At 38.3% G+C, this 23017-nt stretch overlaps 1 protein-coding gene across 5 annotated transcripts in view; it reads right to left on the bottom strand.

Annotated features, from left to right (window-relative positions):
* The window catches only part of HDAC9 (histone deacetylase 9), a 457531-nt gene that overhangs the window by 219142 nt on the left and 215372 nt on the right, over positions 1 to 23017 (bottom strand). For 3 of the 5 annotated variants that reach the window (XM_066554161.1, XM_066554142.1, XM_066554170.1), the window contains 4 exons: positions 7473 to 7714; positions 6387 to 6537; positions 4178 to 4304; positions 2185 to 2306 (listed from right to left, as the gene is read on the bottom strand). In XM_066554161.1, the coding sequence (XP_066410258.1) occupies positions 2185 to 2306; positions 4178 to 4304; positions 6387 to 6537; positions 7473 to 7714 (642 nt within the window). The remainder of the gene's footprint in view (positions 1 to 2184; positions 2307 to 4177; positions 4305 to 6386; positions 6538 to 7472; positions 7715 to 23017) is intronic. The other 2 variants (XM_066554152.1, XM_066554179.1) reach the window with 1 other exon arrangement.

Below are 23017 nucleotides of genomic sequence, written 5' to 3'. Positions count from 1 at the left end.
AGCACCACAGAGGGTTTGCCAGGAGCCAGTGGCAATAAGAGTTCATAGCCTAAAGGGAAGGAAAAGAGGTTCACCCCTCGTGGCAAAGGTCAGATTTCTGCAGGCTTACAGCCTGTCCATATACATGAGTGTTCGTGGGACATCTTTGTCTAGTAAGGTCCCGTGAGGATGGCACAGGCTCCACAATGTCCCCTCTGCTTGGAGGATGGCCTAGAGCCACCCAGATCAGTTTGGGGTCATTTGACTTGTGTCGATTTGGTTCCTGTTGCTTTTACACTCAGCCTGATGAACAATCATTGAAAACTTTGTGGGGATGTAGCTAAGACTGGAATTAAACATCTCTAGCACACAGAGAGACTGGATGTGTAAACAGGATATTAACAGTTGCTATTTTCACGGATATGGAGAGATATCAAATATCCTCTGTGGGTAACATACAACATGCTGTACACTTCATTGTATTTGCTTATCAGAATCACTATGTCAATGTCATAGAAATGTTTATATTAATGATTATATTAGTATTTGTCTATTTATTCTGTAGATATCTTTTCAGAGAGTCATCACGTCCTTTGTTCAATTTTGGAACTGATGCACTGCATACCCAAATATTTGGAATAACATAAAGAAAACATCTGGATTTAATTATATTATAGTCCTCTTATGCAGACAATGGGAATTGAATTAAGGAATATTTTGAAACCCCCACAGAGATATAAAAGTATTAGCAGCTGCACGAGAACTTTACTGTTACAAAGTCTGAAAATGTTTTGTTTTACAGATCAACAGGCTGACACATCATAAATATCAATCATAACATTTAAGATACATAAAAATGGAAGAAAAATTAAAGCTTGCATTTCAAATACATGTAGATAAATTCATAGCATTTAGAAGATGAAAAATGCATCCTTTTGTTCAAAAAATGAAAATGTATAGTCTATTGGCATAGAAAATATATGTTGTATGGTGGTATTAAACAGAGAACCACATAAGGGCTTATTATGTTGAACAGCCTGAACAAGATTTTATAGAATCTTGTTATATTGCCACCATATTGTACAAAGGGTAATTCAGCTAGAATAAATTAGCATTTTGCTTTTCATGCTTCCATTCCTTTGAAAATATTTGGGAATATAATATGACTTAGAGAGTCTGCCCAGAAGTATTAGATACAGGCTGGATTTTCTCTCTGAATATCTTCTGGTTCCAAATGCCACTTCTTTTCAAGTCAGTTTTGCAGTTAGTTTTCAATCTCCCAGTGGCAAAATCGCATTCAAAGGCTGTTAGCACAGTAGGGGGTCAGACTTTCTCTCTGAACGTAACTATATCACTCAACAGCAGACTCATGCAATAAGCGATCTAATGTTTTCTTTTCCTTTTCCCCCCTCCTCTGAGTGTCTCCCTGCATTCCTGGATACCAGTCACTGCACCAAGGTCCTGAGGCAACAGCCACATGGACTCCACTGCCATTCTAGTGTTTTTTTATGGTGCAGAAAAACCTAAGTCTACAGTTAACCTGCTGTCAAGATAATATATTCAATTGTTAGATCTTCTAAAATATTCTAAAACGTTCAAAAGAACATTTTCTATGTGTCAGAAGAGATGCAAAATGGACACAGCACAGCACTGGTAATGGCAAGGTCACAGATTGGATCCCCATATGGGCTATTCACTGAAGTGTGGGACTCCGTGATCCTTCTGGGTCTCTTCCAGCTCAGAATACTCTGTGATACGCATACAAACTCTGACAGTCAATGACACAAAATATGATATTAATCCAATTCCTCCTCCTTCCATGATTTCCCCTCAAAATGCCCTGAAAGACATTGTCTAAAAGCAGAATACCATCTGAAGATAGACACTTTATCTACCAAGCAGGGCAGAGATAGTTGTTAAAGCCAGAAGAAAGGCATAGAAAATAAAGATCCATTAAATGATGTTTAGGAACAAAATTTATCAGAACTGAAGCCCGCACTAGCTGTCAGCACTAGGAAACACCAACTCTTGGTACCATGTAGCCAGGCTGACCTTGGAAATATGCAGTCTGGATCTTTGAACTTACTCATGGCATCATCTTGAACTTATGGAATATGATATATGCCTTGCTGAGGGACAGCCTGGTTAAAATAAAGGGTGGGAGAATTGCTGGGCAAGGGGCTCGAATAAATGACGCTAACTCACCCGTTTTACGAAGTGGAAAATCATCCTTAGCATCCTGTGCTCCTGGTAAAGTATATTTGTATGGTGGCGAGGCCCCACTCAGGGGTGGAGAGCTTTGATCCAGTGAGGTATGGTGGGCAGCCCTGCAGCAGACACAGAGGTCACAAATTAGCTGTCACTGAGGTGACCAGCAGTAACTATCCACACATGTTGTACACGTCTCAGCTGTGTTTATGTTCTTGTTCCTCTAAGTGTGCACAAACCACAGGCTCATGTAACCAATTTCACTCTTACAGTAAGTTATGGAACTCCTTGGGATTCCCAAAAGCACATTTTTTGCACTCATTACAGAAGTCACATAGGATAAGATTCATGTTGATCTACAGACAGGGTCTGTCTCCAGTTTGGGGAATTGACCATTTCAGGTGGCTGCTTTTTAATATGAATCAGCTGACACACAGCAATAGCCACTTAAGGCATGTTTATCATGTACAAATAGATGTATATTGATCAAACCTTCTCTGTCAAAATGTGGGGGATTTTCAGGGCCAGAGGGCTTGCATAAAATAACCAGAAATACTGACCTATTATCTCTTGGGTACCCCCCTCCCCCCAAATTATTTAGTGGACAAGGTAAATGAAACCTTGACTTTACATTCAAATTTGTAAATTTTGTGATCACACCACTCTGCAGCATATAGCACTCATGTCAGCAGAGAAGCTTCAAGTCAAAGAGTGTTTTCTGACAACTGCTGTATGAAAGAAATATTGTGGGCAGAGATTTCTGAACCACATAGAAATTGCATCATGTGGCTCAGAAACAGGGGTTGGGTTTTTTGTTTTTTATCTCGAGAGGGAGAGAAGAAAAGGAGAAAAACTTTCAAACTTTGTGTTTATCTAAACATTATTTTACTTGGCCTTTTACAGACTCTGCTTGTCTTTCCAACGCAGTGTGGTTAATCAATAATATCTCTCTATCATGAGAGGAAGTACTACTTTCTGTAGCGTAGCAGAAGACATCCTCTGCAGAGCTCCTCATACTCAGTCATCTGAGGCTCAGATTATTAATCCAGAAATCTTACATGTTCAAGAGACTTTTACAAATTATTTGGAAGGAAAAAATTAATTAATTAATTACTAATCCACCAAACACAATGTAACTGTATATTAAGTCATTTTACCCAAACGCTCTGGTTAGCTCAGAATGCAAACTCCAAGGGCCAACCTTCAGCAATCCTTTTCAAAAAGAATAAGTAAAAGATAGAAATCTAGTGTACCATATGCACTTCTGCTTGTCCTATTGAAGATAAATGCAGACATGGCATTTAAGTCTTTCAGAAATGCAGACAGTTCATTTTGTTGGATTCATTTATGTGGGGAATAAAACCTGCAAAACTGTAAACTCTTAACGTGTCAATAGACCATTTGAAGGACTCAACAAAATCACTTGCTTCCATGGTCTAAGGAGATTCTTGTCAAGGCCAAGTTATCATAAGAATATGCAGTTTGGATACTAAAATCCATGAGTCAGAAAAGTTAAATGACCACAGTCTTTCTCAAAATCCTTGTGAATTGCTAACACCATTCAAGAAACTTCACTGGAAGCAAAGCAGCATCTCTTCAAGAGGAAATGTTTTGTGATTGATTCAAAATCCAAGTAAGACAAACACAAAGTTGTTCTAACTGCAAGAAAATAAGATACTTGGAAAAATGACAGGCATGGTTGTAAAATTTGTGATAGCAACAGCTATAGAAGCTACAGATGAAGCAGCTGAAATAAAAACAATTATACAGATTTTTGAGAGAGTCTTGTTGTGTATAGTTCTCATCACTGAACACCAAATACTCCTCAGTTCAACCAGAAATATAACACTTCTGGCTTTTTGCTAATCTTTGGGTTGAACTGCTGCCTTGCTCTGGAGGCAGACTCTCAACACCCCTGCTGGAAAAGCATTCTGCCAAGTTTTAGCTGATACCTCAACGAGACAAGGAAGCAGCTTAATACTGAACATACGTGTACCAGAGCTTGGGGTGACGGCTCATGGAATGATTCTTCCCATTTGCTGGAGAGTCTTTTGTAGCTGATTTACTTAACAGGAACTCTTGAAGTTTCTGCTTCACTTCTGTACTGGCCACTGCCCCTAAAAAACAGAGTTAAATGCATCTTATCTTTACTTTAAAAAAATTACCTTTTTAAAGAAAACAAACCCCAAAACAGAGTCTGTGCCTTATTGCTGGAAGTTTTGTAAACTATAAACTAACTATTGGTAGAAAAAGTCAAAATGAGATAACATTTGGATTAAATGCTTGTCTGTGGAAGACTGAAGCTGGCCATGACTCAAAAATCCAGTGAAGTCATAAAGAATATTTCAACAGTAGATGAGGCCATTTATCCAGGGCCAGATGTATCTAAAGAATTTAAATTATTTCCTGATAGTTTCCAACAATCTGAATACAAAACCAACAATAGAACTAAAAAGACAGTAACAAAAGGTCAGTTTGAGTTTTTAGTAATGAATGTTTTTTCTTTTAATAAAGTACTAGTAGTAACACAGCAAAATTGTCCTCTGAACACTGTCTTGGTTATAAACAGAACACTGCAGAAAGAGCCAGCAGTGATTCTTTTAATTGGAGCCTCTTAAGAGCCTCTACGTGCAAAGTCTGGAAAACAGGAGACACTGCATTTTGGCCTCTCTTGGTGGCCAGCTCAATAGAGAACAAAAAGTAGAGCATGTCATTGTAAGGTTAAACTGCCAAGCTTGCAGTATAGGACATGTTTCTTTACTCATAGCCAAAATAGTGTTCATTGAGGGAAAAAAAATATGAAAACAAAAGATATTTTGGTTTTCAATGATCAGTGGCAAAAAAGGGATGACACCTCCTTTCTTTCAAAGGTGCAGCACTAAGGCATATTTGATCTCTAAGTATTTGGTTATCCAGCCCTGACACACCACAGCTGAGATGCTGAGCATGTCCCATGTGACCCATTGCCCACAAAATACCTCTACTACTGCTCTGCTTCATACTCCAACTCTCCTGCCCACACCTCCCTTCCCTCCTCTACTCATTAAAAAGATCATCACCAACAACAAACTCTGGGGCTGGGGATGGGCCTGGAGGGGTCACAAGCTTCTTGGCTGGCTGTTACATCCTGAGCAGCCACCCAGCAAGCTCAAATTGAGACGGGAACCATTGAGGTCACATCTCTGCTCTTCCTCTGGCAGGAGCACTAATAAAGCCTAACTTCACATGGAGGCTGATTTTTTTTTTTTATACTACTTAGAGAAACCTTTTGTTCCTGCAGTTTCCACACCCTCAGATTTCTAGGTCAATAAGATGGAAACTTTTTTATGGGCTCATTGTTCTCTTAAGTACTAGGAGCACCATGGACACCCTAATTTCTAAAGCCTACGACATGGTACACCTACAGCTGTTGAAGTGATATCTTTTTCCACCCAAGCTAAAAAAGCACTTTTCTGCTTCAGTCTTTGTCAGTTAATTCTTGTGCTCATTTAGTAGGGCAAGTAACAGTATCTGTTTGTGGCAGCTTCATTTTCAATATCTTCATAATGTACTTCAACCTGATTTTCCAACTGACCTCACTAAAGAGAATTATTTGTATCTGTCTCCCTCTAGTGAGCACCAAATCCTAACAAACCTTTATAGTTATTTTCTTTATAGCTATAAAAGCTAGAAAAAACTCTTGGTTATGCCTCAAGAAATGTCATCAAGAACAAACACAAGACAGTTTGAAAAAGTCCTAGTAAAATATTTAAAAGATTCATCCTAAGATATTCTTAAATATTTCATTTTATTTTCAGTCTTGAAACAAATCTCAGCAACTAATTTAAATTTTTGCTGTTTTGTAGTACTTTCTGTATTGAGAAATAAGTTCTTCAGAAAGTTCTCATGTGAAGCTTTATGCTTTCAAATTTTCTCATATTTTTATACAAAGAGCTTGACTCTTGAGATGCATATCTGCAAGTCTGTCAAGCTGTGCCTTCCTGCAGTCTTCCAAGTCCGCACACAAACCAGAAATGTGTTTCTGTGGGTGAAGTGGGTGGCCCTGCCCTTCTCAAAGCACAGTCTTGACTTCTCGACCTGCGTATTTCACACAGGAACAGGCTTCCTTCAGGTTCCTGTTCATAGTTCATTTTGGCTGGGAGAATGCAAAGGGGAATAGATTAATTTCTTATTAGGATTCATGGTACACTGGCTCTTACTTTCTCGTCCTCTTTCTTTGCCTCGGAGGGGAGGAAGCTGTTGCTCCCTGCGATGCCTCTCCAGTTCCTGCTCTTGTCTCTGCTGCTCCAGTTTCTGCTCTTTTTCAAGGAGTTCTTGCTGTTGTTTAATGGCTAGTAGTTCCTGTTGTAACTTGCACAGAACAAAAAGACATGAGAAAGTGCAGCTTGCAATGTTTTCTAGGTCAGTCCAGGTTAAAACAATCCCCTTGAGTAACTGAGGATCAGTGCTTGCTTTTATGCTTATACTTCTTTTCATCTTTTAACTGACTTTTGAGCAGCATAGTGCATTACTGGCTGTCACCAAATTGGACTCTGGTGTCAGGTAGCAGCCTGCTGCTCTGGCTTCACTTTTTTCTCTTTTGGCAAAGATGCCTGGAAACTTCACACTGTTCTTTGCCTGTGCATCACCTAACTCTGGTTGCCGTGCTCTGCTGCATTTGTCAGCTCTGTCAAGTGGAAGCTTAGCACAGCAGCACAATGGCAAGTAGATAAGAGGGGGAAAAATGAAATGAAAGGCAAGATCATAAATTCCCGGTCAAAATCCATTATAGCAATCCTGCCATAGTGCATGCAATCCCATAAATCATTTTCTTTTTGTATTATATGAGGAAGCTCAGAGAAGAGTGAAAACACAACACTATCGGGGTCTGCCTCCATTTTACAAACGCAAATATTATGCACTTCGCTATCAATTTGATTTGTGGTCACAAACTCAGTAGCCCAAAAAAGCAGTGCTTTAATATACTGAAAACAGTATATACCAAAAACCCAGCCACATTGAAGTTCAGCTGAAAATCCAGGTTGTAAAATAGGTAGTTCTATCTTTGGTGGATGTGGTGCCTTCATGAGCTCAGTGATTCTCACAGTATTGCCTTGGTCTGCTGTGAGCAAGTCACTGCCAGCAGTTTTGCTTTAAAAGGCTTTTGTCACCCCAATATAGAGAAAAGAGCACTCAAACACCATCTCTCAGTCACAGCAAACCTTTCAGGCATGTTCCCTTTCTGTGTCTGCTTAAGCATATTGACTTGGCAGATAAAGTAAGGGACAAATGAAAAATGTTGCTACCTTAATGTGCTCCTGGAGCTGGGCCTGATGCTGGCGGGTCAGGTTTTCATGCTGCTTCTGGAACTCTGCAATGAGCAGCTGTTTCTGAATCTGCTGCTGCTGCTGGATCAGGAGCAGCTCCTGCTGTAGCTGCTTTTCGCGCATAATCGGGTCCACCATGGGAACCATCATCCTGAGATCCGTCCGCAAGTCTAACGGAGAGATCGGCTCCAGCCCCACGGGAACCTCTGACTTCACATCCACTGGGGGAAGAGAACAACAAAACATAGACATGTTAAATTTAAATACTCCCAGATTAATATTCTGCTAAACAGGTTAACACACAACCCAGGTTCTAAAACCACGGAGCAATATTTAGTGAAAATCTCCTAGGCACTATTGATGTCACACAATAAACACTTAGGGCACTTGCTCAGCATAAGATGAAGGCCTTGCAGTTCCCACTGCACTGCAAGAGATTTTGCAAAGCTAGTAGGTAGATTTTTCTGAGGATACTGTTACACATGAAAAGCTACTCAGTGCTACCTGGCTACTGCATATAAATATACCTGGCAAACACAGAGGAATAACGTATAACATGGGGAAATAATTTGACATGCAAAATGAGAAGTTTTAATACAGCTTTTGGGAAAGTGAACACAACGCATAGCACACTATATATGGCTTGTAAGAAAATTAATTAATTACTTGAGTTTGTTTTAAATGTTAGATCTTAAAAATTCTTAATCCAGCATTAAAGTACTTAATGGAGGATCCTGTATTTTCGATCTCCTAATTTAAATCAAAGGGACTAAAAGGAGCAGAACAGTGATTTGATCACTTTCACTACAATACATTTAAAGCTCTGATTTTCTCATCAAGTGAAGAGAGTGAGTATAACTATCTATTTCAAAAGAACAAAAGACTAACAAGCAACATATCTACAAGAGGAAAATAAATAGCAGCTGAAGGTCTCTGCTAAAGCCCAGCAGTTCTGATTCCATCCACAAGAGGGCAGTGAAACACAAACACATTCACTCTAGTCCATATTCCTCCACTATCTCCACTGGAAAATAAGATTATTAACTGAAAACAAACATGCTGTCGGAAATTATTTGAGAACAAGATTTTAAGCATATTTTGTCCTCTTTCTCTGCTGCAGCTGTATTTGTTTCCAGGAGAAAATCAAAACGAAACAGAAATATTCTGGTAAGCAGAGACAGCAAAATTGAAGCAGTAAAAGTTGAAACTGCTGCAAATGGAGAGGGGACTGAATTCTAACTGTATGATCATTAGTAAAATGATCTATTAGTAAAAGATTTTATAAAAATAAGGGAAAAGGCATCAAATCTTTTCTACTGATCACACTTTTTTTTTATTCTCAAAATTCTGAAAACATACCCTTTTCTGGGCCTTTTTTTTTAAATCCTAGTAACTGTGATTGTAAACCTCACAGCATAATTTGGCTTCTTAACCCACTATCCCAACAGAACGATTGAGTCTAAGTGCTTGCTTTTGTTCTGAGACTAATCACTAAATTATAAAAAATCACCTTTAACTTACAAAAACTACTCTTGATTATAAATAATTGCCACCGACCAAGAGAAATGGACAGGCAAACCCCCAGCCTTTCATCCCATTTATTCAGCAGCAATCCACATTCCATTTGTCTAGACTAAATATAGCTGCGTTTATACAAGAAATCAATAGTGCTTGCAGAGAGCAGAGCAAAGACATGAATATTTCATCAAACCCAGAGAGAAATGGCAATCAGCAAACTGACAGCAAACCGTGTAGGCTGACTGGCCTGCCAGATAAGTCTCCTGTACTTGGACAATGGCTCATTGCCTGCATGTCACAATCTTATCATCAGCACTCTTCTATTTTTAACATTAATTGCATTGTAGGTGACAAAGGTTTATCATGTTTAAAGGGGAGAGATGGATTTTCTTACATCTGTGACAGGATAATAAGCCCTACTAGGAGCAGTAACTGGAGCTCAGCAAACCCTGCAGGGTCTGGTTCACAATAGTGTTTGCAAACTGAGCCCCACAGGGTTTGGTTCACAATAGTGTTTGCAAATTGAACCCTGCAGCTTATTTTGCAGATACTAGCTGAAAATCAACCTCTACAGATCTGCACGGTGATTCAGGCTGATTATACTTCCCATCTTGGACCAGCATCGCATTTCTTCATTTTCAGAGAACATAGCATGAGGGGATTCAGATGAGCCTTCAGATTTTTTAACAATGGAAATTTCCTTTCACTGTTAGTAAAATCTGCAACTGAAACCAGGCTTGGTTTGGTAAGCTACACATTTTCTAGAATTATCACACACTCAAATAATAAATCTAGCACTGGAATGTCTACTTCATCAAGTTGACCTTAACCTCATTCCTTAATGTGGAAGAAAACAAATATTAGGGTAGTTCTAGACCTGAATCCATAGAAATCAATACATAATATTTAATATAATTTCAGTGCCAATGTTCACCAACAAATAAAGACAAACATTTATTTCCTGGCATAAATATTGCTAACAATAGGGTTACCACCAATACTTCTAATAACTGCTGACATAGCAAATACTAAATTTTAGGGGTAATTACTGTCTTAAAACTGAAGTAATAGTCAACCTCATCAATGAAATTATTCTAAACAAGTACCTGTAAGATCACCAATCAAACTGAATGGTTTGCTACTGTCTGTTTCACAGTCCTAATGCCATAGGCCCTTTACATTCTTACTTGTTACTAGCTGACAAGAAAGACACAAAGCAGTTCCATGGAGCTACGTCAGTGTGAAAAATGTGTAATGGAGCAGAGAATCAGAATCAGTGTCTTTAAAAGCTTTGACTTTTAGCTGAAGCACCTTCCCTCCACCACTACACCATTGCAATTTGAAGACTCTGGAGAGCAAAGGTGATGCAGAATGCTTACTCTCATTGGGGCTTTTTATGTTTTTTACCCCCTCTACACGAATGCATATATATATATATATATATATATATATATATATATATATATATTCTGCAGGTAAAAAATTAATGTCCTAATCAGTGCCCTCAACTTCAAATCACAAGGAGCAGTGGGATGCAGGATCTAAGCAACAAGATTCATAAAAATATTAGACAAAAAATGAAAGGCATTGATAATGAAAGCAAATATTAATCAGAGTTTGGTAAAGGCTAACTTCACTTATTCTTCAGGATTTTCATATCACCAATGGTGTAAAGCTGTAGCAGGCATGGTTCAGACCCTGTCTTCAACTCTCTCCACTGCAATCCACAGCAGATCCTTCCCAACAGCCCTGCCAACTACATAGCAAGCCTGGGATTCCTCTCTAAGGTTAAATAAAGACAAACTCTCTGAGCTCAAGTCAGCTGCGGTGAATACAACAGTAGGCTGCAGAATATTAACTAAAAACGTTACTGAAAGCTCAGTGATTCCAGGAAATATGCCAAAATTTGAGTAGAAAAATATTTAATTTTCAGTTACAACACATTGCAAAAGGCATATGTATTTATTTTTCCTATAAATACTCAATTGCCTTTATCTTGAAACATAACAACAAAAATAGTCTCAGAAGAGTGTCCATATCAATTATACTCTATAGATGGCACTTCCCACGGGGCTTTTGAAATTCTGTGGAAAGAAAATAAGACACTTGAAAAATGGCATGCTTGTTGAGTGATTTAGATACTTGAAGCATGTGTAAAAAGAGGTAAAGGAGCTTGGTTTAACCCTCAGGCTTTGCATTTTGAAACCATTCCTTACAATGGGAACACTGAACAACTGTTAAGTCTTCCACTAAGAGATGGCATTTCAATCTCTGTTTCTGGTGACTGGTTTCAATCCCTGGTGTATTAGAAACACAAATCTTTCAAATCACAAATGCTAAAGGAAAACATCAGAAAATAAAGCAGCCTGCTTTCTTACCACCATCTCCCAAGACAGGCAATCTTCCCTTTTTTGTTGGCAGTTACCTTTCTTGGAAAACATTTCTGCCACCTTTAAATCCAGCAACTGAAACAAGGAATGCTGTCATCAGCTGAACAGTCATCATTCCTGATTTGAGATGCAATCAAGAAGAATTCCAGTCAGCTTGCTTATAGACCATTTGCCTAGTACATTTATTATTCTTACATAAGAGGAACTGTGTGGACTGCTGGGACTGCAGGGATCCAAATTAACCTTTTTCCAAAGGAATGTCTCAGTTACACTGTTGGGCTGGGACAGTAAAAAAGGCTGGAGATAGGAACAGGGCATAAAGCTGAGCCTCCTTCAACCTGCCTTGGTTGTTCAAGGCAGTTTTATACAGAAGAAGCAGTTAAGGTTTATAAAGTAAACAAGGAGGACTACAGAAGTTGGAACGCTAAAATAAAATTACATCTGACAAAAGACAGATGACAGGTTTCTCCAACCAGAGGTAATTAGGTAAAAAAAACCACACTCCTGAAAACACACAAAACCCAAGTAAAATCTAGAAGAACCAGTATGAAAAGAAATACACACCTTACCCCAGACAGAATCTTGGTGAAGTACTACAAAGAGAAGAGAGTTTATACCAGTGCTACTCTTTTGAACTATGCTCTACAAAAAAGAGCCCAAAGTTATTATTAACTTGTACAGTTCTTTTCATAGTTTTCATATGCTTTTCATAAAATGAAAAACAGAAAAATTTTGCACATTTTATTGTAAAGGAAACTGGCTCCATTTGGCCTCTTCATACAAAGAAAGTAAAAACACTTTTTGCAGAATTAGCCATCAGTCAGTCATGACATAATCAGAGCACTAAGGAATTTATAGAAAAGAGCCCTAAATCCTGAGAAGAGTGGAAGATTCACCCCCTCACTAAAAAAGATAATACTTTACATTTACTCTACAATTTAAACCTAGTATTTCTTTAACCAGATTTATGTGCCAACTCATTCAGGACTTGAAAAGCACTGATACCTGAAAAGCTATAACCAGTGTTCTTGAAACAGATTGAAAAAAAATCTTTGAAAAGACTGAAAAGATGAAATACTGTAGGAGGCTGAAAGTTGCAGGAATAAGGAACAGAGGGTAAGAGGGAAATTTTGGCAGCCATGTGAACCACAAAGGAACTGGCAGGAGATGGGACAGAGAAGGACTAGCCAGGCAATAAGACAGGAGCAGAGGATGAAACACAGGAAAAGGAGTTAAATTTCTGCTCTGAGGAGCTGCATTAGAGAGACACTGCTCACTCTGTAATCTAAGAGCAGCCCTGGCACAGTGATAAGGTGGCAGTGAGGCCACAGTGTAAATAAGGAGCTAACATAGGAGCGATGTGTCCGTGGTGAGGATGCTGGGAAATAAAGCAAGCAAAGTGGTTTTGAATAGCCATGACTAAAGAGGACTGAGACTAGCATGAAAGCTGCCACTGAACTGCAATTGTTCAGTGTTCAAGAGTGCAGAAAATGTCCTAATCTGGAGCCTGTTCCCTGGAGGAGAGGTGGCTGGCACCTTCCTGGGGGAAGCAGTGCCACAGCAAGACCTGCGTGGCAGACGGCAGGAGCAAGAAGCTGAAATGTTAAGAATAACCAGTGACATCAGAAGTACAAGTCAGATGATCAATAAACTGTGAAAGGTTAGGTCACCTCCCATGAGATGCTTTTATCATTTCAGCTCTGGTAGCTAAAGTCTTCTACCTCAATTCTCAGCTGGCATAATCAGTCATTCCTCTGTTAACTTCAATATAGGCAAAGTTTCTTTATGCCACCCGAGAAGCTAGATGCAGAGCCTCTCTCAAGAGAAAGGGGATGAAAGAAGACAGCCTTCAGAGCATCTCATTTTAGCATGAGGACAAAAGCATCCAGATTTAGGATCACACTTATAGAACTTTTTTGCAATATATAAAATCAGCAGTTTCTTTCTCCACTCACTCAATTATGCTGGAGAATGCATCAAACTGAAAAAAAAGGATCCCCTAGATTTCACTGAATGTTATTAAATATTTTTGATTCATTATATGTCCTCAATCTTACTGGATTTTGGTTGTCATGGGCAAGGAAAGCAGAAAAACTGCAAATGAAAAGGAAAAATTTCTTCCAAAGGTAGCCCAATAACTTTTTTGGCAGTTAAGTACTCAACTGCATTTTGCAGTTTTAAAATTTCCTCACTTGGAAAAGAAAAAATGCAAGAAATTAAGACACATTTCAGAACAGAAAAAGTATTTTCCAGAGTTATTTTCTTGATTATCTCTCAAGAGTCAGTAATTATTTTAAAAAGTACTATCATTGAATCAGAAGTATAAGTGAACTGCCAAACTTGATGAGGCACTCAATTCAGTTTATAGTATTAAGGAGAAGTGTAATAAATTAAACTTGAAAAGTATTCCCCTTTGTTCAGAAAAAAGGAATCTTATCATGATTATACCTTTTTCCTATTTCTTTTAAGTGTTTGCATACATGTCATAATGAGAAGTAAAATAAATGCTAACAGCGATCTGGGCTTTGATTTACCATACTCTTATTTCCCCAGGGCCTAGAAAGGAAGCTCAAACAACCACAAACTTCTAAAATATCAGTGAGAGGCCTTGAAATACCAACACTGAAGTTACAGTTAGCTGGCTTTTGTAAAAAATCAAAGGCTTTATTATATTGATTTACTAAAATCAGATTCCTTCTCTCCAAATAGGCTTTTGAATCAAACACTTGTAACAAGCACAAACATAAATGCCATCTAATTTGTTATCTCTAGAAAGTTTTTAAATGTGAGTGTTTGCTGTTTCTTCTATACTGAATACATGAGTGAAAGTTCCACTTATGAGCCAGAGTTCATGCAAATATCAGGCCAACCACTTCTGTCACAGGAATAAAGGCAATGTGCCCAGTAAATCACATCAGAACATGAAACACTTTTAAACTCAAACCTGGGATGATCTGTTATCAAGAAATCCAAGCTGAGCTATATTTGGGGTTCTGAGTTACTTTATTTATATTTCACCTAGAAGAACCCTTACATACATGTTCCTCTACACCCAGCAGCACACAGGCATATCTTCACTTTCCAGAATAAGCCTTTTTGATATAAGGAACATGAATACCCTAAATTCTAGATATTACTGCTGCAGGCAAGATAAAACAAGGTAAAGATAAATGCACATATAGTTAAAATGGAGAATTTCTATGTAAATTTATTCTCAGTTCCAAAATCTATGATACACTGATAATTCCATTAGATAATGATAATAAATCAGTGTTAGGTATGGCATCAGGTTAACCAATTAGGCACTAATGTGCCCTCTGTATGGTATCCATGCACAAAAAAAAAAAAAAAAAAAAAAAAAAAAAAAAAAAAAAAAAAAAAAGCAGGGAAGAATGTAAAACAGCATTCTCTTTTGGCTGTGGATCCTCTGTGCAAAAATCAGTACCACCGCTAGTGAGAACCCTGTGAAGATGCCAACTCAGGTTCAATTTGGCAGCACCACTTGCTGGTTAAAGAACTATGTAGGTACAATGTCTCCAAGTCAGCAAGTACCAGCTTATCAGTATCTTCCAGTCACTTCAATATAAACTTAAAATTAACTATTTAAATTGAAAGCATGTGTGACATAACTGTGTCTGTGCACTTGCATACATACACAATTCTTGCATCATATCCTGAAATGCTAAGAAAAATCATGGAGCACACATGATACAAAAGGTTCCTCTCACCTCCCTTTTAAAAGCAGGTATAACGCTTGATGCCACACCCACATGAGAAAGGCAACATGTTTTCAATTGGATCAGTATCATTCCACATAAAAAGACAATGTACCAAGTCCCCCAGGTTGCCAGGGATGACTTGAAAAGGCACCATGGAGGGTTCTAGAGACCTGCAGTGTTTGCCTCATCACTGATCTGGAGGCAACACGAGACTGCCACAAAGGGTACCAAATACATCCAGAACTTAGGATTTCACTTACTTTTCTTTCATCTCTTCTCCACCCATGAATGCTGCAGGCACATTTGTGACATTGTTGAGTTTACACTTGCTGAATAATTCACAGCAGTGGGGCTACCACTATTCTAATCTCAAGGTGATGACAGAGAGAGGAGAGGGGGGAAAAAAGCTCTTCTTGAAGTGAGGGTATCAAAACAGCTACCGTTTGGGCATGCCAGCAGGTATGTCCTGAAGTATCATAGGGCAGCATGCTCCAAGTAAATAAGACAGTGGGTGGAGGTTTGCTGAACAAGTATCCCCAAATAGCGTTGCTATTTCAGGGGTGTGACAGCCAGTGCTCCAAACAAAACCCTTGGAAGGCAAGATGTAGGGCAAATCTTTCAAGAAACTGTTGGCAACTTTGGGTTTTTTAGGAAAAAAAGATGACTGACCCAAAAAATGCATTGAAAACAGTACCTTCCACTTCCTGTGGAAGTATGTTCTCCCCAAAACACTACAATAATTAGGGGTTTGTTTTTTATCATTTTTAATGCATGGCAAAATCTAGCATTTACACATAACTTCTTAGGCTTACAACCTGTCTATTATACCCAGGAAATCAAGAAAGACCTTCTATTATTCCAATGTTTCTTATAAATATTTATGGAACATCCTGATCTTTGACAAGCACTGGCCTAAAAATGGGGTTGATCCTAAGCACAGAAACAGGGAGGACTGAAGAGAAACCTCCCCCAGAGGAGGGGGAAAAATCCAACACAAGGATATTAATGCCTTTTAAAGAATCCTCCTAATGAGATAGTAAATGTCATGCCAGTTGGAAAGTGGCAACACCAGTATTACTTACAGTGCCAGCTCAGAAATAAAGCTCTTACATATTCTACGCGGAATTAACAGTTGCAGATATTTATTAGCAAAGATGCATCTGTTTGTATTACACATTTTTTCCTACTCTGCTCCCCTTTGTACCACATTGCCTTGAACTGCAGCACACTCAGGGGACTCTGTCTCCCTCTGCTCACATAAAACACTGAGCATATTTGCACAGGGACTGAAATAAAACAAATAGACAACACCAAATTGCTGGCTTGCTGTTTTTCAGAAGTCTGCCTGCTGGATTACTGATACCCAGCAGCAGAATAGTTGACACCATGCATAGAGAAAACACTGTTGGTAAGGCAGGGAAAGTGAATGGCAAAGATAGGATCCCAGTGATGATGCAAAGCAAAGGAAAGGTAGGGTTTATTGGATGCTGGCATTCAGTCAGGAGTGTCAGAATGTGAAAAGTTGAAACAATGCTAATACAGCTGATGGGAACATTAGGCAGCAGTCAAGCCCCAAAGTTGGATAGATAATGGCATCAGGAGGCAGAGAAGACAGGCTGCACTACAGAAAGTTATGGAGGAGTTACTGAGGAAAGTCCCTCTCAGCTTGATGAAAGGGCTGTGAAGGTTTTAAAGGTCTTCATCCAATTTATTTTCTGCTGCAGATAGAGTATGTCTCTCACGAAACAACTTTGACTATCATGCAGATGGCCTCATTTCCATTACTGAGACCTTATATAAACCAGGCACTCCACTAAAAGAGATTACATAAAATATATGAAAAGCATTATGAACTCACAAGTAAGGAAATTACAATCTTTTAGGATGCTTTCTTATATTTTCGTCCCATTAATGTGAAGACAGTTGTGGTTTTGTAGAGTACAGATCCAAACCATAATCTTTTGCAGTAACTAATCACAAAAAGTCTCTCTCATATTTTGCCATTTGAGATTTGGGGGAATTACTTGAAAAACAGAGACAGACTCTCAGGTTCAGAGCTGCAATCCAAATATTGAAGACTTATTCCTTTTTATATTTAAAGGGTGTCTTGGCAAAGATAAACTCTTAGATGTTTACTTTTAAAATCAAATAATGTTCTCAAGCTGAAAACAAATCCCAAGCTAGGTATAAAAGACCTTGTTCATGTAATCATGTGACACATTTAGCATCATTACTATTACACTACTTATCTAAATTGCACCTTTCCAATTTTTTTTTCACTTTTCACCACAGTAAATTATGTCAAGCCTACTTTGTCCATATCTGTGTTCGCTTTCTTTTGACAATCTACTTTGATTTCTTGAAAAAGGGCTGCAAATCTGTGCTTGAAGTTCAAAACATAGCAATATCAACCTACTACTAATGTTACACTGTATAAGAGCAAGTAAAACTATTTCTATGGTTTTACATAATGATGTAACACTAAACTTAGAAAATATTATTCTTGACTTGTGCTCTTCAGAATAGAGGGATCTCTGAAAGGCTTTCCTTGGAATGCAGAGGCTTGGTTTCAACCACCAGAGGGAGTCAATTTTATGTTTCAGGACAACTACAAAATGAGAATGAACAGAAAAAGCACTAATTAAATATTGCTATTTAATCCAGATTTATGTAGATACCAAATATAATGAAAATAAAGTTTAATTAAGAGTCTTTTCAGTGAGATAAGAAAATCACCTTTTTCACTACAAATGCTCATTAAGAAAATTCCTACTAGTATACTTTTCTTTTATGACTTCAGATAAACAAAATTTTAAGGAATAAAAATATAATATTTTATGTAAGAACAATACTTATATTTCTGTGTAATCTACTATGCTTTCTTCAGTTCAGGACACCGTTGTATACAAAAGTCTTTTTACCAGGTAAATACAGGTTTTCTTCAGTTTATTTATGATTCAGTCAACTCAATCAGTAAGCAAAGTTATGGATTTACTATGAGTAGTATAGGAAACAGACATTTCTCCTCACTCTGATATACATTTTCACTTGTCATTTTTAAGAACTGGAAAAGCAAACTATAGAAATTATTAAGATGACAGCAACTTTCTCAGTACATTAGCTGGAGATATTTTCTGTGATTATTATTCTAAATAAACACTGAAAAAATAGTTCTGCATTCTGTAATATTCCAGACACTAATATAACACTTCTAAAAATTCATCTGGAATGCCAAAGAAACAACAAATATTGAAAATTTCTATGCAATTCTGATGCCACTTAGCAAGTGCAGTTCAGAAAACTGAAAAAGCCAAAAATTATTACCCATATTTGTTTTTCCACATTTCAGCAGGTCCATTTTTCTTACTAGTGGCTTGGTTTTTTCTCTCTTCATGTCATCTGATGCGCAGGAAGTCAATGGGCATTTCTTCAGTTTCAAATGAGAGAGTCTTTCTCAAGTAAGTTTTGCAAGAAATTAAATTTCCTACTAAGAAGTCTACAAAAATCAGTGGGAATTCTTCTCAAATTTCAAACTCAAGTTTTGGAAACCCACAGATCAGGCTTGGAACAGGCACACTAGACTAATGGAGTCAAGCACTAGAAATTACTCCTCAAGAAACTCTCTGGGTCCTTTGAGAATCTCAGCCTAATCATTTAAATAAATTCTAGTCATATGGAAACTCCCACCCCTCACTTAACACATTAATCACTCAGAGCAGAAGTTCCCTCTCACCAGACCTAAGATGAGCATCTCTCAGCACATTTAGTCCTGTTGACTGAGCTTTTGAACCTGGCTGGAAACATCATTAGAACAAGATAAAATACTGCAATACAAGAGGCAACTTGCAAGTAAGTGTTTATGTTCTGCACTTTAAGCAGAACTTTTTGTGATCAATGAGATGGCATTCCATGTCATGGAATTATTGCATCAGGCATTGCATATTAAGGACTGGAAGAAAAAAGCAGCACAACTAATTGAAGATTTGCCATGGAAAAGCTCTAGTACTAATTTTAAGGTAAAGCACTGAGAGTAGGCTTGTTACCATAAAGAATTTATTAATGTGTTCACTTCGACGTGAGACAAACTGGAATCTAGCCTGAATCATCCTCATCAAGGTTCTACCCTTGTCAAGGTACTGTAGAAGGCTGCACTAGCAGCAGCATACCTTAGTAAGTCCTTCTTTCAGGAAAATGTTTTTTTCTCAGAAATGTGAAAATTCTTCCTGACTGTTTCCCTTCTTATGGTTTTTATATTTGTGCCATGAACACTTATATCTGAGGATTGTGCTGCTAAGAAACGGGAGTTTATTTTGACAAATGAGGTTATTTTCACTGATTTTTAGATGTGCTTGTGTTTGGATTTTTCCCCTTAATTAGGATAGTGCATACCTGAACTGAAATTTCTACACTATTATGGATTTCCCAATAGCCAGCCTTGGCCAAGCACTGTCTCTGCTGACTGTAACATTCAAGTATTTAAATGAATGCTGAGACCATGGTAGCATCCATAAAGCACATTTCACACCATGTCCTATGAACTGAAGGTGGTTAATACACCCCATGAAGCTGATTTCCCCCTGCTCACCAGCATAAACCACCACGTCCCAGAACTAACACAGAATCTACACAATCACTAGCTACTCATCACTGTGGACAAAAGCACTCTGCAGAACCTACAGGAACAGTAGGGTGTGGACACAGCATAAATAGGGAGAGGATGACCAAGTGTCAGCCCACGTGCAGGAAAGGATGTCTGGAAATGTAGCTGATGTAGATGACACTGATTTCACTCATTCCAGGTATGTGAGCACTGTTGTGTCAATTGAGAGCCATGCATCTGATGAAACACCTCAGAGAAAAGCTGATACCCAATGCTATTATCTTTCACCACAAATCAGAGTCCCAAAGAATGCTCTTGGTTTAGAGAGAGCTAGGTTATGCACCCATAAAATTCCATTTCATTTCCAATCACACCTACATCTGCCAGACAAAAAAACGAAACTGAAGTTGCTAGTCAACACACATGTAAAACAGCTTCTGACCTTAATTGCCTTTTGAATACAGTTAAAATGGTTCAACTTCCACACCAGAGAGGATTAAAAAATAGTGTGTGATCTTTCTTAATTAATTAATTTCCAGAATGTACCATCTTTTATAGAGCTTGCTCCACCTCATCTTAGAGGACATTCTGACACAGAGCTGAGAAATATGTCTTTTTCTGAAATAAACGTTACTTGGTTCTAAGAATTTGCACAATTCACTTCCTTAGCTCTTCCTTGACAATGTCTATTTAGAAGAGATCTATTTATTCCTCACCGCATTTCACAGTTCCTGTTTCTAAATGAGAATCTTATTAACAAAGGCTAGAAAGACACAAACATGACTAAAGAAACCAAGGCTGTTTTTTCTAATGTAGGTACAGTGCTGTTTCCAGAGGGAAAAAAATTCCAAAACCTTCAAAGACAGGCCTCAATGCAATTTACCTTTCAAGACTTTCTAATCTTGCTGAAAAAGAGCAAAGTATAAAGGTGTTTAAAACAAAACTAGTAATTGTAGATAAATGTATTGCACTATAAAAGGTTTCCAACTTATTGTTCATAAATAAAGGTCAAAACTGACCTTCTTCCAAGAAACAGATCTGTATAACTATTTAATGATAAATGATTGTCTGTTCACCATTATTGTCACATTGGATTACAAGCACTTCCTTCCTGTAATACAGCAGACATCATGTTAAAGTAATTTCAAGATGATGTATGGTATTTTCAAAAAAAAAAACCCCAGCGGAGTGAAAGGAATCCACTTTCCACAAATTCACTCTGTGCATAGTTATTACTCTTGTCTCGTTATTTTCTGCTTAAACTAAATTACCTACGTCCTCTTTCATACTGCAATATTTTCAGGGGAAAAACCCTCAAATACATAGAAACCTGATGAAAGAATATGAAGATCACAGCACAGACAGTAAAAAGAGCAATGGAACTGCGGAAAAAACTCCAGCCAAACACAACCATATTTAAGGAGATCATGTAGTGAAATTCAGATTTTTTGTGTGTGCTTTGAACAGATGGTGTGTATTTGCTCCTTCCCATGCACTTTATAAGCTCTTCACCATCGTCTCCAGGTACTACTTTTGACTATGGAACATTTGCTAGTGCCTCCTCCTGCTGTGGAACTTCACCGGTAGGGTCACTGAAACAGGGGTGTACATTGGCATGGGCAGACAGAGCTGTTCTGATCCCTTCCCTGCTGCTTCCTTTCCCACAGTAGGCTACCCAGTATTCCAAGGCACAGCCTGAACCAGTATAAACTTCCTGCAAAATTACTGTGGTTCCATTCCTCAGCCCAACCTAGGGCATCAGGGACTGACCACAGTCTCTTGAGTACAGATATATCAACATGCTACTGGAGTTGCTGAGTAAAATGATTGATGTATTGAAATACCTGTATTTGCTACAGTATGTTCCTAACCATTTTCTTAGGCTTTTTGGAATCTGTAGCTTGCAAGAAAAGATTATAATAAAACACAATCCACAAAGGTTTCTTCTCAAAACACCTTTTTGGCCACAACATGAACTCCATGGCATCCCTGTATGCCATTAAAGTCAGCAATCTGCTTGAAAGCAATATTAATTGAAAAATATCTTGAAAAAGGGAAACCCTTGAAAATTTGTTCCATTTAGATTTTTTGAAAAACGACATATATTTTTATATTGATTTTAATTTTAATATTAATTTTATTTTATTTTGCTCCTAAAACATGCTACAAACATTTTATTCAAAAACTGTAGAAGCATTGGGGTCTGCTATCATAAATCAATCAAGGTGAAAAAGAGCAACTAAGAAAAAAGTAACATTGACTTAATTACAAGTTTACATTTTCATTTTATATATAAATATCTATACATACAAAGACAGCTAGACAAAGAAACAGACACTCTAAGGCCCTGCCAAGAGCTGCAAAATAAAGAACCATTTGGATCATACTAGGAAAGAGTATTTCTTCTTACATAATGTTCCAGCTAAGGGTTAGTATGGAAAGCTAGAGAAAAATGGTTCAAGTATAGCCATTATTAAATCCAAGAAGAGCTTAAAATTACACCTCAGGGAGCTAAGCTGCTTCACGCTGTGCATAAGCTGCACATCTCCTCTTGCAGCAGTTCCCGGCAGCCCTCCCAAGCAGGGTGCAGACTGTGACAGATCTGCTGCCATAATCCGCTCCCCGGAGGAAAGGAAGAGCTCCCTCCTCTAGCTTTAGGAAAGGAGATGAGACACAGGCTGAAGTCACTCTGAGTATGTGCTGTTTGAGCCTTAAAGTGACAGTCACATGAGATACAGCCAGGAGCTGAGTAAGCAGGGACTGCAAAGAATTATTTCTTCATGGATGAATATGAATCCTACACCCCACACTTAGCTAGTAAAACATAATCCTGCATATAATACAATTAAGCCAATTAACACCATATGAATGCTATTTAAAAACTTGTCAAGTTGGACAGCACAGGGCCTTGGGAACAGCCTTCATTCACTCTTACATTAAGCAGAACTTCTGCAGCAGAGGAGGACCACTTCAGAACAAAAAATAGCCCATGATAACTGATATTGACAGCTTCCAGTAGCAACCTCCCAGCCAACCCAGTGACCTCTCAAAGACAGAGCCACCAACATGAAGCTAATAATCTTTTGCTAGTTTCAAACTAAGTAAAGAAAACCATATGGCAAGAAAACTCAGCCAGACAGCCACAGGGCTGCTAAACTGCTTTCCTGGGGCTGTCTGCCACTGGGGTTGTATACTAGAGGCAGTGGAGTGAGAAGGGGCTCTGCACTGCTAAACAAAGCTCTGCTCCCCCACTGACACACTGGTTTTCCTGCTGAACCCTCTTTTCTGCCATTCACC

This window comes from Molothrus aeneus, chromosome 1 (genome assembly GCF_037042795.1).
Source record: "Molothrus aeneus isolate 106 chromosome 1, BPBGC_Maene_1.0, whole genome shotgun sequence".
Lineage (NCBI taxonomy): Eukaryota > Metazoa > Chordata > Aves > Passeriformes > Icteridae > Molothrus > Molothrus aeneus.
Note: the sequence above shows the minus strand (reverse complement) of the source record. Positions and strands in the feature narration are given on the sequence as shown.